This window comes from Trichosurus vulpecula, chromosome 9 (assembly GCF_011100635.1).
Source record: "Trichosurus vulpecula isolate mTriVul1 chromosome 9, mTriVul1.pri, whole genome shotgun sequence".
NCBI classification, from domain to species: domain Eukaryota; kingdom Metazoa; phylum Chordata; class Mammalia; order Diprotodontia; family Phalangeridae; genus Trichosurus; species Trichosurus vulpecula.
In genome coordinates, this window is record NC_050581.1 from 111316425 (window position 1) to 111333906 (window position 17482).

At 43.6% G+C, this 17482-nt stretch overlaps 1 protein-coding gene, 1 long non-coding RNA gene and 1 other non-coding gene across 5 annotated transcripts in view; all 3 read left to right on the plus strand.

The window, feature by feature from the left end:
* The first annotated feature begins 1647 nt into the window (after positions 1-1647).
* LOC118831793 lies at positions 1648-4209 on the plus strand. The gene is made up of 5 exons (XR_005009155.1): positions 1648-1744; positions 1939-2020; positions 3015-3062; positions 3418-3479; positions 4072-4209. It is a non-coding gene; the product is annotated as an uncharacterized LOC118831793 (long non-coding RNA).
* Positions 3856-3990, plus strand: LOC118832439. The gene has a single exon (XR_005009201.1). It is a non-coding gene; the product is annotated as a small nucleolar RNA SNORA9 (small nucleolar RNA).
* Positions 4210-7693: 3484 nt separating the features above from the next.
* Positions 7694-17482, plus strand: part of MYO1G (myosin IG) — a 33501-nt gene continuing 23712 nt past the window's right edge. For all 3 annotated transcript variants that reach the window (XM_036737415.1, XM_036737416.1, XM_036737417.1), the window contains exons 1-5: positions 7694-8008; positions 12068-12276; positions 12657-12750; positions 14504-14669; positions 17293-17346. In XM_036737415.1, the coding sequence (XP_036593310.1) occupies positions 7914-8008; positions 12068-12276; positions 12657-12750; positions 14504-14669; positions 17293-17346 (618 nt within the window). In that variant the 5' untranslated portion in view covers positions 7694-7913. The remainder of the gene's footprint in view (positions 8009-12067; positions 12277-12656; positions 12751-14503; positions 14670-17292; positions 17347-17482) is intronic.

The following is a 17482-nucleotide window of genomic DNA, read 5'->3' on the forward strand; positions in this document are numbered from 1 at the left end:
TTTTTACATTTCTTGAGTACTAGTGCAGGATTCCAAACTTCCACTAGTCACAACAAAAGTGTCCTCATTAGCTTTCAAAACAGTTCTCCCTTTGAAGAAGGAAATTTACCAGGAATTGAGCAAATCCTCTTCAACTTTAAAGATCATCTACTACAACCTTTTGATTTTAAAAAGAAGAGGAAGTGAGGCCTAGGAGGAGGAAAAGTTCAGCCAAAGGGAGAGTCAGAATAATAACTCAGGCCCTCTGACTCCCCATCTAGTAGTCTTCCCAGCAAAACATCCCATCAACTATGACCTGCTTAGAGAACTCAGTCTCCTGTTTAATGGGAAGGTATATGTAGAATATGTTCTATCGGATTCCGTGCTGTCTTGGGGGGGGGGGGAAGGGAGGAGAAGAAAATCTGGAACTCAAAAACCTCTGGAACTGAGTGTTGTAAAATAAAAATAAAAAATTTAAAAAAAAGAAAAGAAAAGAAAATCCCATGGTCAGTATGGTCCAGTGTGATACCTGAGTAGCCAGCTATTGCTAAGAACCCTGCCCCCAGCCCCTAATCGCAAACTCCAGAGTGCTATAAAAGAACAGGCTGAGTTCCTGCCTTTTGGTGAGTTCCCACGGCCCCTGAGATATTCCCATGGAATGTAAGCTAGTTACCAGGAAAGCCTAACGATCTTCCTTTTCTTACTAAGTTGACTTCCCTTTTCTTATGTGATTGCTCCTAGCTCTTATCTCATGCTCCCGTGGGATGTATGGCAGATTGGACGAAGAGATACTGGGTTGTAATTCAGTCAACACTTAAGTCAGCTATCTGATATATTGTATTTACAATCTATTTAGGGGGTTCCTTTCTTTCTGTAAAGTTAACAAAGGCTTATTGAGCCTGCTAAAATAACATGTAAGTTTCAAGAGATAACTAACATCTGTACTTAGATTTTTGTATAAATACTGCTTCTTCACTGGCATCGTGGCCGTTTTGATTTGGGAGACTCTATTTCCCCGAACGGTGGCCGGCTAATAAACTTCTCCATTTAAAACTTAAACTCTTGTCGTGTGTCTCACTCGCTTCTGGTATAACACCAGTAGGCCATGAAGAACAGGACAAGAATGAACAACAATGAAGCTGTGTAAAACCCGATACACATGTATGTTATCTCCCTTCATTCTGTGGAATTCCTGTCCACCTGGCACTAGTCCTTCAGCTGATACTAACTAAACTTATCTTTTAGCCTTTAAAAAAAAAAGAAAGAAAGAAAGCTCAGTCTCTGAATACATCTTTGAATGGGGCCAAAGTGGTATTTTTATCCCTTCATTATGCATATCTATAACAAGGATTTTGCTTCCTTAAAATTTCTCAATGGGGAGTAAAGTGAGAAAAGAAATTGAAAGGAAAGAGAAGAGAAAAAACGTTTAAGAAAAGAAAAGCCCGCCTCTGAAAAACACCGCGGGTCCCACCGGCCAGGACTCCAGGTATTTTCTAAATTAAAGGGTAGCTAAATAAAACGTTAAGCCAGGTTTGCTGCACAGGTTGGACTAGAAACCACGTGGCTGGCCGCTTACCCTTCTTCCGGCCCACCTTGGAGGGGGCGGGGACTGCGAGGTTACGTAAGACGCCCGAGGGCGTGGCCCAAGCCTCTTTCAGCTATGGCGGTGGCAGTGGCTGCTTCTCTCCTCTCGAAAGGATCCCTTCCTGACTTTATCCAAGTCCATCCTGGGCCTTGGAGACTCCCAGCTGGTGGCTATGGACGGGTAAGGACCGTGAGAAGCCGGAGTTTCATCACAGAGGGTTTGCTGGGGTCCCTCCTTGCGGGAGCGGGGCGGGAGGCCGCGGGGAAATGTTGCGTTGCCCGGCTCTGGGAGCACGTGACCCGCCGGCTTGGGGACTCCGCACCAGCACCTCCAGTTTGCTGGGCACCGGGACTGACGTCCTACTCTCTGCCTAGTGGAAGAGCCCGGGATGGAGGGGACCTCGTGGGTGAAGCTGAGGCCTGCCACGTGAAGGACCATCTTCTGCAAGATGAATGGGTAAGGGACGCCCCGGCTAACTGTCTCTGCCCTGGGCACATTTCCTTACTGACCGCCCCCTCCGCGTCAGCCCGGCTGTGGCCCAGGCTCTGTGCTAACCGCTGGGGAACAATAAAAGGGTAAAAAGCTCAAGCCCTTTCCCAGGGAGCTCGCAAGTGTAATGGGAGAATGCAATATGCAAACAGCTGTATACAAACGAAACGTAGACCGCGTGAACCGGCAGTGCTCAGAGGGAAGGCACTAAAATTAAGGAGGATTGGGAAAGTTTTCTTACGAAAGCTGAGACTTGAAGGAAGCCAGGAGGCAGAGATGGAGGAGGGAGAGAAAGTTCAAGACCTGGGGGCAGCCAGGGAAAACCACGTAGGACGTGGGGAATGTGTGAGAGTTCTTGTGCAATGTACGCCTTTTGAAAAGAGCCTTGGACTTGGGAGACAGAGGACTCGAATTCGAATCCCAAGCTATTTTCCCTCAGTGACTTTGGACAGGTCATAAAAGAGGCTTTATAAGACTTGTTTTCTTGCCTGTAAAATGAGAGGATTGGATTTCCAAGATCTCTAAGCACCCATGAACTTCTAAGACTTGGTAACAGCTATGGGACAGTAGATTACAAGGAGAAATGTAAGAAACAAAGGAAGGTAGCTAGGGAAACATGAATCAGAACTGACCTCCCTCTCCACCATGTAATTATAGGTTTCTGGCGTTAAGACTAAAATTCCTTAATAGAGAAAAGTACCAGGAGTTAAACTTACCCTGACTCCAACATAACCCATTAAACACAAAACAAAGGGATTAATCGAGGTGGTGATTAACATCCCAAGCTTTAACATGAAATTACCTATTAAACAGCTGAGGCCCCCAGAGTAGTTTAAATAACCTCTTTTCTAAGGTTACACAGTGAGAACAACAGAAATAGAGGAGGGGAACTTACTCTTAATCTGGTGTTCTCCACCATGCCATTTTCCACTCTTAATAACCAAATTTTCTTTCTTCACAGAATAGGCTGGACCTGCCTCTTAATGCATGGGGCTGCTAAACCAACTAGGTAAGTACATTTAAGAGTATACTGTGGCATAGTAATTAATTCCTGAGTAAATATCTTAGTGTTGGGTTTTAAAATTCTGATCTCATTAACAGCCATTCCTCATGTCTGGGTTTATGGTAACCACATTCATTCCTAGTGTAACACTTTTGAGAAGGTTTAAGGCCCTACCCTCCCCCCTTTCTGATTATGGTTTTGGAGCAATGAGATGAGCTTTGCTTTAGAGAGTTCTGGCGTAGGCTCAGTGGGCAGGATTAGGCTTTGGTTCTTGGGGCACTGCTGCTAACTTCTTTTGGGGTAAATGAATTGTTCTTCCTAGTGGGCTTCAGCTTCTGTCTCAAATTTCTGCATTGTTTAGTTTCAGGTGCTGATCATGACTGGCCCCCAGCAATTGTGACTTTCTTTGATGGACTACAATTGGTAGGTGTACAATTTGCTAGTGGACTTGTGTCAAAATCACCTTGTACAAATTGCTCCTCAACTTCCTAAGACCTCTTTTGGCCATATGCTTAGTCTTGATACATTCTTTTAAAAATTGCCATTCCCCTTATGACCCTTACTTTTTCTTGAAGGGGAGAGGAATTGGGTGAGTGCCCGAGTTGCCATCATATGAGAATGATGGAGCCAGGTATGCAGACTTAGCCAGTCTTAGCCATTCCCTGACTGCTTAAGTTTTCTCATACTGTAAAAATGAGTGACAAGTTCAATCCATCCAATGCCTCCCTATTCTTTCAAAGATTACCCCTACCTCAGGATAAGTTGATGAAATCTGTCCTCTGGGTTGTACCGCTTCTGTGTGCAAGCTTTCCAGCATGTCGGTGTCCTCTATGACTCCAGACATTCCTAAAGACTTGCTAGAGTAACCCTGAGATGGTTTGAGGCCTCACTCTGCTGTGACTTCGGAGTAAGGTTATAGAAATCTCAGATATTACAGGCTAGACTGGAAAAAGGAGGTGTTTGTGTGAAAACCAAAGCCATGTCTGTAATTCATTTTGAATTCTCTAATCTTTAGGTTTAGACTTTTCATCAGCTTTGTGAAGGGGACAGAGCCGGGAGTATGGAGAATGGAGCCCTCTTTGAGATGTCATAGTCACTTCTTGGACTTCAGAACCTCAAAATGATATTTAATAAACCTAATTTTTCAAAAATACTACACTCTATTGCACTTCTCTAGAATGTCAAGATTGTGATTATTGCAATTAACATTTGTGGCATGGAATGATCGGAGCCAATAGGCCATGGGGTGGGGGAGGTATTATATGATAGCCAACTTCCAAGCATTTGAAGATCCAGAGGGCAAAAGTAAGCAGTGAGGATACATTATAGAGAAGGTTAAAGTTGAAGATGCAACTAAACTAAATACAGGATATGAACAGAGTAAATTCAGGGAGGTGGTGGGGGGAACACATTGGGAAAAGGCCACTTGGAGAAGATGTAGATGAACTTGGAAATAGGCTGCTCAGCTTGGTCTTGAGAGAGAAATGGGTAATCTGGCAGAATGTGAAGGACCTTAAATGCCAAATGATTTGGCTATAGAGAATGAGCTTTTTGAGCAAAATAGTGGTTTGGTTAGCCATGCCTATGCTTAAGGAATATTGTTAAGGAATTTGTTAGTTGTTTGGTGAGACTATCTAGCACTTGAGTGCCATGTGGCTGGTGCTGCGGTTACAAAGATACCTGAAAGCCTGTGCCTTAAAAGATCTAATACTCTACTAGAGGTGATATACTAGCAAAAATGTAGAATTATAAGAGGGGATCATTGAGAAAGGGGCAGCAGAGAGACCAATTGGGCTTTGTCACAGTAGTCCAGTTCGGGGATGAGGAGCCCCTGAGCTGACAGTGTAAGTAGTGTGACTGACTGGTATCAAGGGAAGGATAAGGGAAAGAAAAGGAGTCCCAGATTTAGAGATGAGAGTGATTTTGGAGGTCATGTAATCCAACTCCCTTACTTAAGAAAGGAATAGGCCCGCTGAGGTTGTGACATAACCTTAGGTCACACGTGGTGGGTGGCAAAGCTGAGATTAAAGGTTGCCACCCCATGGAATAAAAAATGTATCCACACGAAGACCTGGCCTTCTGTCTACCAGCTTGAAGCCCTGTGCTCAAGGAAGTTAGCTTGTGAGGCTCGATTCTTATGAGATTTAGTTGGGGAAAAAACCTCAGAAGCCTAGTCCCAGCTCATTTGAAAAATGAATCCTGTTCCAAAGAGAAGAGACCCAAGGTCACGCAAGTGGCAGTGTTAGGGTCCAAACCCATATTCTCATACTAAATTTTTCACATCGGGTACTTAGCTATAAAATACTGCTTCATCATTCATTTTAACTTTTATACGGAGTTTGTCCTTTTGGACTGAGGCAAGGAGGGAGACAGCATTAAGATTTTAGGTGCCTGATAGGGGAAGAGGGGAAACGATACAGAAAAGGGGAGAATACAGGGGTGCTTAAAACATCTTTTTTTTCCTTCACAGTTTGGAGGTGGCTAGCCCCACTCAAAGCCGAGGGTCAGGATTTTTAGTAACTCAGGGACTTTGGGAGCTATTCCTCGCTCTCAGTTCTTGGTCTTCTCTGGGTATTAGGCTTCATCCAAGAAGGAGGTCTGGGCAGTGGGAGGTCTTCTTTCACTTAACTTCAGAATGTCAGTATCCTGAGCTGTAAAAGAGAGAATAATGACTTTATTTCCTTCTCCCTCTTGGATCTTGTGAGGAAAGCTCTTTGTAAACCCTAAATGTGTTATCATTATCATCTCTAGCTTTTGGGGCTTCCTATAGGCTGGGTTTGGTATGGGGCCTCCAGGGAATCTTTTTGAATGTTGCCAGCAGAGGGCATAAGGGAGGAGGCCCCTAGCATAAGAAAATGCTGACTTGGAAGCTGAAAAGAACCTTAGAGATGCCAGAGGGGAGCCTTCTAGGTCCTTGGGTTCGTTCTTTTGCCTGTGTCCAAGTTTTACAGAATAAATCCTTTTATTAAAGGGATTTATTCTGTGAAATTTGGATTCAGGGAAAGGTCCACAACTTGAGGACCTAGAGGGCTACCTGTGGCCTTGAGGCTGCAGGTTCCCCACCACTGGATCCAGCCTCATTTCATATACAAGAAAATTGTGACCTAAAGAGATATACCCAAGACCACATGGGTAGTAAGTGACAGAAGTACAATTCGAACCCAGGTCCTCTGGGTGCAAAGCCAATGCTCTTCTTAGTCAATTAGTGCCTACTATGTGCCAGGCACTGTGCTAGGAGTCAAAGAAAAGCAAAGGACAGTCCTTGCTCTCAAGGAGCTCACAGTCTAATGAGGGAAAAAACATGCAAGCAACACATATACAGAATAACTTGGAAACAATAAAGAGAGAAGGGCACCACTGGTAAAGGAGATCAGGAAAGTCTTCAAACTTATTCTATGGCTTTTCTGCAAATCATCTAGTTGACCTCGCTGATTTTACAGATGAAGGGAACAAGATGGGCAGAAGCAAATGACTTGCCCAATGTGACATAGCTATTAAGTGGCACAGTCTCCTGACTGTGAACTCAGGACTTCTGGATGTACCCCATATCGACTTCGGCACATCAAACATTTACTGTGGGTCCAAAACTATCTAGATACTATGGACAGATAAGAAGTATGACAGAGTCGATGAGCTTTAAAGGATATAAAACAAGTATTTGTTAGCTATATAGTTAGTTAATACTACTTTCTGGGCCTCAGTTTCCTCACCTGTAAAATACTGTTAGACTAGATGAGTTCTGGGGCAGCTAGGTAGCAAAGAGGATAGAGTACTGGGTCTGGAGTCAGGAAGACGAGTTCAAATACAACCTCAAACATTTACTAGTTTTGTGACGCTGGGCAGGTCACTTACCCTTTTTTGCCTCAGTTTCCTCATCTGTAAAATGAGCTGTAGAGGGAAATGGCCAACCACTCCAGCATCTTTGTCAAGAAGACCCCAAATTGGTTCATGAAGAGTTGGACACAAGTGAACAACCAATCAACAACAGGTGAGTTCTATGATGCCTTCCAGCTCTAACACTCGGGGATTCTGAGTTCAGTACCAGAGAGGATATAGAGGGAAAGGGCGGTGTTCAGTATGGTTCAATGGGAAGAGAGCTGCTTTTGGAGTCAAGATACCTGGGTTCAAATCCTTTCTCTGTCACTTACTACTTCTGGGACCTTGTATCCTCCTCTCTAGGTCTCAGTTTCCATTTCTGTAAAAATGAACAATTGGACTAAATGATTTCTAAGGTTCCTTGAGATATGAGCCTATGATCTCTCACTCTAAGGACCATAGCCAGGATTTCAGAGGAGGGAGAGATTCCTATGGGCAGATGAGACCAAGGAAGGCTTCCTGGAAGAGGTGAGATCTGAAGAGGGTAAGATTCAGACAGATGAAGGCTCTATCCTTATTCTAGGAGAAGAGGCAGGAAACCAAATCAAAGAGAGGATGACACTTCTGGTGGAAGCCCAAGTAATCACAGCTGACCAGGGCAGGCTCCCCCCTACGAACCGTTAGACACACCCTCTCACAGGGGAAGAAGGAAGTAGGGGTCAGATCACCCCAGGGTGGGGGTGGGGGAACCCTGTAAGTGGTGAGAACAGGAACCTCCCAGAGCCCAAACCCACTTCCTATTGCACTCCTCAGTGGTGGTAAGAAGGGAGGGGAACTGAGTTTGTGACAGAGTAGATGTTGGCTGACTGGGCATCCAACTCCATTGAGAACACGGCTGCCTTTCCACCTCGGCATAGCAGGTACTTGTCAACCTGCCTGTGGGAGCCATTCTCCTCACTTACTGCAGTAAGGTTTGGGAGAGATCTGCTCACTGCTCTCCACAGCCCCACCTCCTAACACCTAGCACCCAGTCCAGCAATCATGGAAGAAGAGGAAGGTCCTGAATTTGGCAAACCAGACTTTGTTCTACTAGACCAGGTGACCATGGAGGACTTCATGGACAATCTGAAAATCAGGTAAGAATCAAGAAGACCTTAATCCTGTCTCAGACATTTACTAGCTATGTGACCCTGGGCAAGTCACTTAACTTCTGTTTGCCTCAGTTTTCTCATCTGTAAGATAGGGACAATAATAGCAACTACAAGGGTTGTTGTGAGCTAACACTTTGTAAGATACTTTGCAATAATTATTGGTAAAATGATAATAAAGGTAATAATTATTAGCGCCTGGGCACAGGAAGAGTTCCTGGGCTCTCTGAGTACCTGAAGTGGTTGGGATGGTTGAACTGCTAGGATGTACCATAACATAATAACCAAGGATCACACCCATCAGTGGTTGAGAGGAGCTGCAGATGACAGCCACATATATAACATATAACCGTCCGTACACAAGTATGGACTGAGACCTCCAGGCATCTCCCCATTTCTTCTCTCCACTCTCCTCCTCACCCTCCCTAATCCTAATCCTCCCTCACTAATCCTGAGGATTCATGGTTCCCTTCTCTTCTCAGTGACTTCCAGTCATTGGCCCTTCAGGCAGAAAGCGGGGAGCCCCAGAGTTTAACATTAGTCTGTCCCTCCCTACCCTACCTCAATCCAGCAGCCACTTCACTTTGGCTTTTCCCTCGTAATTATCATGGGTCTTTCCCAGACTCAATCTGGGCTTTTCTCATACTTAACATGGGTTTTCCCTGCTACCCACTCCCACCCCCTTTCCTTTGCTATACATTACATGTACCTTCAGCACCCTCTAAACCCCACCCCCTTATTCAACATGGACCTATCTCCCAGAGTCATGCAACAGGAGGAAAATGTTGGATTTGGAACCACAGAGTCTGGACTCTGTCATTTTCACCACTGGTGTGACTCTGAACAAGTCACCTAACTTCATTAGACCTCAGGTTCCTCATCTATAAAATCAGGACTGCGGACTAGATCGCCTCCGAGGTCTCCTCCATCTCTGCACCAATCACTAGTCCTACGGTGCTAGGCATGTGATCTCCCCAACCTTACATTCTCTCCAAATAGTAGGGCAGCAAGGGAGGCTGCCCTACCCTTCCTACTCCTCTGTCTGCTGTCACACCCAGGCCTCTGAACAGGAAACAATTAGGCCCTGAGCCCATGCCCCTCCCTTTGAGCTGTCCTCTTGGGTCTCTACTTACCCACCTTATCTCTTTCCTCCCCTCCTCCTTCCCTATAGGGGTCAGTCCCTCTCCTCCCTTTCAGATGTCAATCCCATCTAGGATTTTAAGAAGTAGAACAGCAAAAAAAACCAAAACCAAAACCAAAAAAAACCCCCAGAGATCATCTAGTCTACATTCTTCATTTATTAGGAAGTTGAAATTCCAATAGGAGATGGGACTTGATTAAGGTCACATAGCAAGTTGGTGATTTCCACGTGTACATAAAAGGATAGGATTTGGGGCTGGAAGGGACCTTAAAAGCCTTTTAGAACAACTGCTTCATTTTTCATGTGAGGAAACTGATTTACGAAGAGGAAAAATGTCTTGACTCAAGTCACACAGGTAGAAAACTGGTCACAGAGCCCAGATTCTGTGATTCTATGTCCCCCTTACTAGTTAAGTTGTATAGGGCTATCCCAGGGATTGAGGAACTAAGGAACACTTAGAAAAGGTGGCATGTGAGATTATTCTTCCACTCTCCACATAGCATCCCTGGGAACCTCTCTGTATTCACCTTCCCCTGAGGCAGCTAAAGCCTGAGCCAGCTCCTACTGGCTTTCCGTCAATCCCCATACCCAATCCATTGCCAAATCTTGTCATTTCTTCCTCTACATGAGCCTCATCCATCACATCTCTCCACACAGCCAACACCCCCAGTTCAAGCTTTCATCACCTCTGGTCTAGGCTATGGAAATAGCCTTCTTGTTGGTCTCTCTGCTTCAAGACTCTTCCCACTCCAATCCATCCTCCAAAGTGATTTTCTTAAAGTACAGTCTGACCATAATATTCACCCTCCCCTTCCTACAAATAAATGCTAGTGTTTCCACATTACCTCTAGAATAAAATAATAACTCTTCTGCTTGTCATTTAAAACCCTTCACAATCCTACCTTTTCAACCTTATTATATATTACTACACACACACACACACACACACACACACACTTTTTGTTCCAGTCAAATCAGCCTTTTTACTATTCCTCATACACAACAATCTATTTCCCATCACCATGTCTTTGTAAAGTCTGTCCCACATTCTTGGAAGGCATTCCTTCTTCACCTTCAACTCTTATTCCCTTCAAGACTCAAATGCTACCTTCTACATAAATCTTCTCTGGATTCCCTCAACTACCAGTCCCCTGACAAAATCGCCTCATATCTATTTTGTGTATATAGTCAATCCTCAACATTCAAGCATTTAATTTTCAAAACTTCAAGCATTCCCATGATTTTATTTTCATGTTGGCCCCTCCGAGCATGTTCCCAGCTATGTGCAGTAGGGAAAAAAAGAGGCAGAATGCACACAAGTTTGTGGAATGGCTGGTATCTTACCAGGTACTTCACTTGTCTTGTTCATTCTACCATTGTGAAGAGCTCTCATCCATTAATTGCATATTTTCATTGTTTGCCTTTAAAACTCAAGTTTGGAAATGGGTAGCATGGTGCAAGTCCTCTGGGCTCTCAGGTGATATCAAGACCTCAGCAGTGTAGTGATTAAAGTCCCAACAACCTCTCCCTTGGTTTTCAGAGGGTGGCCAAGGTAGAAAGAGTTACAGTAGCGTAGTATACAGTACAACACCCTCACACTGCCATCTGATACAATGGAAGGTAAGATTCAGGTTAAAAAATGTTTTAGTTTTAACAATTGCATTTCCTATACAGTATTTATGGTTATAAGGGCAAGCAAAGTGGAACTTTCTACTGTTTATTCTTTTAGAGTGCTTCTCAGCACTAAGGCAATCAAGTGCCTTTGAGTTTTGCCTTTGTAAGAAGGCCTACACCCTTTTGCTAATTAGGTCAGAGAGGTGTGAAGCCCTTGGGCCCTGAAAAAGGGTAAATATAACCAGAAGATAGCCATTGAACTCAAAAATTCTCAGAACTGTGGGAAGAGAGGTTTTGCTTTTGGGGCTCACTCACTGGAAGAATGTTGTGTGATTTGACCAAATGAGACTCTGCGTAGCCATTAAGGAGCCCCTCAGCTTTGAAAAACCCAGATGTTGGTGCTTCTCTTTCTGGTAACTATGTATGTAATGTCTTGGTCAAATGGCTAGAAGCCTGTCTGCTGATTTGTGTTATTATATTCTGTTTATATAATTTCTGCTTGTAATTTCTGTTTGTGTTTTCTCTGAAGTTCAGGGTACTGGCTTTTCCCCCTGAACTAAGTGAGTGATATATGTATGTTTAATTAAAGTGATATTGTGAACCCCTTAAAGTTGCTTTCCTTAAAAAATTAGATCAAAGAACCTGTGCTAGAAGCCTGCCTGTGTGCTGGTGTTATTGGCCTTACACCTCCACAGCAGCTGCAAATAACATTGTTGTTACAATGGTATGGTAGATTTCATGTCTTATTAAAAGTGAATATGGTCTAAAATTGATGGGTTTTTTATTGCGATGTTAACACAAAAGGTCACAGAATTCTAGGGAATTACTAGTGAGAAAAATGTTTTGCATGTTACCAGTTTTATTTTGTGCACTCTGCATTTTATGGGTTATTCCATGGTTAAAGTGCTAGGAAAAGTGCATATTATCAGAATTAATATTTTGTTATAAAGAATTGCATGCAGAAAAATTTATTTTCAGCAATCTCTAGCAAAAACTTACAGTTTTTGGTAGTTGCTAAAACCTAAACTCCCATTTCCCATAAGTTTAATGTATCAATATGTACATTTTTTTCCTTTCATGATGTTTTCCAGGAATGTTACCTCCAGGAAAGTTGAAGATTGACTGTGCCTCCCATGGAGTATCTCCATCTATAGAATGCAAGCTCCTTGAGGGCAAGGGTTATTTCACTTTTAGTTTTTTATGAGTAGTGCCTAGCACAATGCCTGGCACTTAGTAGGTTCTTGGTAAATGCTTGTTGATTGATTGACTGATATGCCTCATGGTGCCCACAGGTTTGGGAAAGGCCGGATCTACACATACATTGGTGAGGTGGTAGTATCAGTGAACCCATACCGGGAGCTGCCCCTGTATGGGCCAGAGGTGATTGCCAGGTACCAAGGAAGAGAGCTCTATGAGCGGCCCCCCCACCTCTATGCCGTGGCTGATGCTGCCCATAAGGCCATGAAGCGCAGGGCCAAGGACACCTGCATTGTCATCTCAGGTCAGCTTTGACTTCCCTACCTATCTTTCCCTCTTCCTCCCCTAGGAACCCACCCCCTCTCCCAGAAACCTGTCCCTTTTCCCATTCCCAGAGAGACTTCCCCCTATTTTGTGCCTCCCACATTTCGTGCCTCAGGATCCCTTTCTTGTGATCCCTCAAACTCCAATTCTTCTCTTTGCTCAGAGAGCGAAGTTTGCTCAGTGTGAGGAGTCAGGATGCTGTTTGAGCCTGTTTGGCACCCATTGGCCCCTATCCCCAGGGACCTGCTCTCTCCATGTCTCACTGTAACTTGAGCTGGGACTCCGCCCTAGTCAGGCACAAGGATCTTGGCCAGGTGGGTGGGTGGAGTCTCATTTTTCCTGTGTCTGTCCATCCTCCAGGAGAGAGTGGGGCAGGCAAGACAGAAGCCAGCAAGCACATCATGCAGTACATTGCAGCCATCACCAATCCCAGTCAGAGGGCAGAGGTGGAGAGGTAAGAGGATGAAGTGGGAACAAGAGGACTGGGCACAGAGGAAACTGAGAAGAGTCCAGGCTCTGCCACTTGCGATAGGCAGCTTGGTTAACATCTCTCTAGGTCCAGTGTCCTCATCCTCAAAATGAAAGGATTGGACTATTCAATGTCTAAGTTTCCTTAGAGCTGAAGCATTCTCAACTCCATATTCCCAAGACCCTTCCAACTGACATTCCAAGATTCTTCTTAAGTGTAAAATGCTATGTTTTAACATCCCTTCCAGTCCTGACCTTTGTATTCTAGTACATTCTCACATCCTTTCTGTCTCTGACCTTTCATGTTTTAAGGGTCCTTTCTGCACCAATATTCTATGTTCTGCATTCTGAGGGCCTTTCTAGTGATAAAAGTCTGTCCTAGAGTTTCATTCAGCTCTGACCTAGCAATTTAGAATTGGGTTGGAGCTGAAGGAGAGATGAGGTACCCCATTCATTCTCCTCCTGCACCAGATCCAGAAGTAGTGTAATGCGGTGTGGTATGATGAGGTGTGGGATACTAGAAACATCCACGAACTGATAGTCAGGAGACCCATCCACTTCCCATCCCTCCCTGTGCTACATCCAACTCATTTGTGTGAGCTTGAGTAGGTCTCTCTGGTCCGTTATCTAACCTGTAAAATGCTGATCCTTGACATGCTGTATGACAATATAGAAATTTGAGTTCTTAGTCATATGTCCATGTTGTCTTCCCCTTTAGAAGGTAAGTAAGCTCCATGAGGGGAGGAACTGTTTCACTTTTGGCTTCATAACACTAGTGCCTAGCACATAGTAGTCACTTAATGCTTGCTTCCTTGATTAAGTCCAATCAATCAACCAGTTCATTGATAATCATTTATTAAATTGCTATTCTTAGTTCAACCCTCTGCCAAGCGTTATAGAAGCAAGAGAAGACATAGTTCCTTCATCTGAGAAGATTTCATTTTGGCTAGGTAGAGGATGACTAGAGAGCAGTATAGAATACTAAAAAATCAAATGTTACATTGTGTGGCAATAATAATGCTAGGATGACACAGTAGCTGACATTTTTAAAGTTCTGTCCCTACAATCACCCGATGATGTTGATAGTGCAAGTTTTCTATCCCTATTCTACAGATGAAACAACTGAGGTTAAATGAATTACTAGTTAGTAATTGTGAGATTGGAGATATGGGCTCTGCTCTGACTCCAAGTCCAGTGCTTTTTTCACTACCGAGTGGTATAAAAGAATGGGGAAAGGAGAGTTTGGTATGGGTTGGAATAGCCACAGAAAGTTTAGACTTGGTCTTGAGATCTATCTTCTTGAAATATGGTGGAACACTTGTGAAGCCTGGCATGGTGAGAGGAGCATTGAACGTGGAGTCAGGAAATCTGAGTTTTAAGTTGTGATGACTACAAGCCATGTGATATTGACTAAGTCATTTTAACTTTCTGAATCTCAGTTTCATCATCTGTAAAATGGGGATAATTGTCCCACTACCTGCCACATAGAGGGCAGCCCTTTTGTAAACTTTAAAGTGTTATAGAAATGAGAGTTGTTTTTTATTGTGGTTGTTGCTGTTGTTATCTGAGTGTGCTTCCACTCGCCAGAGCTGATGAACTGTTGTTTTGCCTCAGTCTCATGGAGACCAGCCAGCATGACAAGGGTCAAATGCTGGGCCGTATCCTGGCCTCCTGAGCCCCTTTCTACCATAACAATCATCTCTTCTGTGCCTTCCCCAACTTTACCCCCTAAAAAAAAGGGTCAAGGATGTGTTGCTCAAATCGACGTGTGTGCTAGAGGCCTTTGGCAATGCCCGCACCAATCGCAACCACAATTCCAGCCGATTTGGCAAGTACATGGACATCAACTTTGACTTCAAGGGAGACCCAGTAGGGGGCCACATCCACAGCTACCTGTTGGAGAAGGTAGGCCAATTGAACGGGCATGGGGAAGGAGGGCAGAGGAAAAGGGCATTATCTCAGCTGGCTCCTAGTTAAAGTCTCGAGACATCTCGATATGATAGAAGGATCTCTGCCCTAGAAGACAGTGAGAGACCTGGCTTCTAAGTTCCAAGCCTCCCCGCCCCCCCGACTCACTCCGTGACTTTGGAGGTCTGACTTCTCTGGGCCTCAACGGGCTTGTGCATAAAATGAGGATAGCAACCTTTCGTTTGCTCTATGGATCCATAGAAACTAGAAGAAACAAAGCAAGAAGTGCCATTCACTCTAGGAGTCTCAACTTCAGTAGGAAATCTGCCTTTTAATCCCAATGGTTAACTGTATCTCTGGGTTTCCGTTTTCTTGTCTGTTAAATGAGAACAGTAATACTTACTAGGTTGTTTTGAGGAAGATATTTTATAAATCTTAAAGACATTTGGAAATGAGAACATATATACATATATCCACATACATACACATATATGTGATATATATGCATATGTGTATATACATGTATGTATGTGGATACACATATACATGCAAGGCATGTATGTCCCAAAGTCTTGGTGAAGTATAAATGCTACAAATTTACCAAAAAAACCATCATTTGAAAGTTTAATTAAATAAATAAATTTCCTTTGTACTTATTTAGTTTTGTGAATTTTGAATAATAAATTTTTAATTTTAATTTTTAAAAGACAGGGCACCCTGTCACTCACTATGCATTGCGCGTGAGACAGTTTTTGGATACCACTTTTTCAGATAACTAGATGCATAGAAGAGGTCCTCTTGCTTAGACACCTCAGTCACTTTTTCTGTATCCATTACTCTTTTTTACGGGGTCCTGTCAAAACTGTCAGGATGCATCAAACCCTTATTCTCTGGACAATATTAAGGCCAGGATTACAAATGCCATCTTTTCAGTTACTGAGCAGCAAGTGATGAAAGTTTTTACAAAGTTCAAAAATCAACTGAAGGGATATATAGTACAAGATAGGGAATTTTAATAAGAAAAATCAAATATTTAGAACATTTGAATAACTAACCTTTCAAAATTGTTTCTTTAGGTTTGGGTTTCAGTAGCATTTATACTTCTGAAGTTATTAAGGTTATTAAGACTTTTGGGATACTCTGTATCCTATAAGAAACATAGTACTAGTAATACCTCCTACTATGTTCAGAGGAAGGAAGGAAATGAACACCTACTATATGCCAAGCACTATGCTAAGCATTTTACAAATGTTATCTTATTTGATCCTCGTAACAACTCTAGGAGGTAGGTGCTATTATTATCCCCAGATGAGGAAACTGAGGCAAATCGATGTTAAGTGACTTGCTCTGAGTCACACAGCTAGTAAGTATCTGAGTCTGGATGTGAACTCAGGTCTTCCTGAGTTCCATCTACTGTGCCACCTAGCTTCCTCTGAACAGCATATGGCAGCACTGTGCTATGTGATCAATCAGTAGATATTTATTAGGCACTTACTATGTTCCTGATGCTATGTGAGGTGGGTGAGGGGGACATTAGGAAAATTTGGATTTAAGGCAGAAGATGGTGCCTGAGCTACACCTTATTGGCAAGTAGGGGGATGAGACCTATGCACAAGTATCTAAGACACAAACTTATATATGCATAAGTGCCCAAGAGAGAAACAGAGTACATTGTGAGGTCCAAGGTGTGAGGTCCACCATTGCTGATCAGGTGGATCAAGGAAGGCTTCCTGGGGGAGGTGCCATTTGAACTGGGCCTTGAAGGAAGAAGCTGAACCAGATTGCATCTAGAAGTCCCATTGAGCTTTGAGATATGATTCTCTGAAACATTTATTGCAAGCCTACTACATGCTCAGCCCTGTGTTTTAGGCTTTGTAGGAGAAACAGAGGTTCATGGAATCCTAGAACCTTAAGAGTTGGAAGAATGTTTAGTCCCAACTATGCTTTCAGTTCTTGTCCTCTAATCACTTATAGCCTAGCTGGGGAGAGGAGTTACAAGCAGGGGACGCAACCAAAGACCAAGAAAATCTTAAATTGTCTGGTAGTGATGGGGTCAGGAGGCCTCCACTATTTCCCGTGCCTGGAGTGCCCTCCTTCCCCATCCTTTCAAGGTAGATTCCACTATTCCTTCTTCCTGATCTTCCTGGTAACAATCTCACCCCTCAGACCTTACCCAGAACTTTGTTTTGTACTGCTCCAAGCACTTATTGCCCAATATTGGGCTTTATCAAGATCGGCAGTGTTGTCTTATCTCTCTACCAGACTGTAAACTCTGTGAGTTCAGGGACCATGTTTTAGCTAAGCTTTGTATTTCCTCTCCCCATGGTGCTTTGTGCACAACTTGTGTTTAATAAATGTAGTGAAAAAGTGAATCAGCCAACCAATTAGGAAAGATGGATTAGATGAAATCCAAGTTTAAGTCCTGTGAAACTGACAAAATGAACAAGTGAGTGAGTGAATGAATGAATGATGTACAAGTTGAGCTGGGTCTTGAGTGACTAGCAGGCATTGCATTGACAGAATATTCCAGGCAAAATGAGGAAAGGCTGGGGTTGTGGGTGGGGAAGGAGGGGTTGGAGCTTCACAGACCCCTTATCTCTTCTTTCTTATCTTCCTTCAGTCTAGAGTTCTTAAGCAGCATTCTGGGGAGAGGAATTTCCACTCATTCTACCAGGTAAGCCAGGGGGCTGGAAGAGGGACAATGGTTCCCAGTGAGGAACTCAGGAGTGAGGCAAGTCGCTCAAAGTCTCTTGCCCTCAGTTTGCACAGCTCTAAAATGAGAGAACTGGAGTAGGTGATCTTTAAGGTCC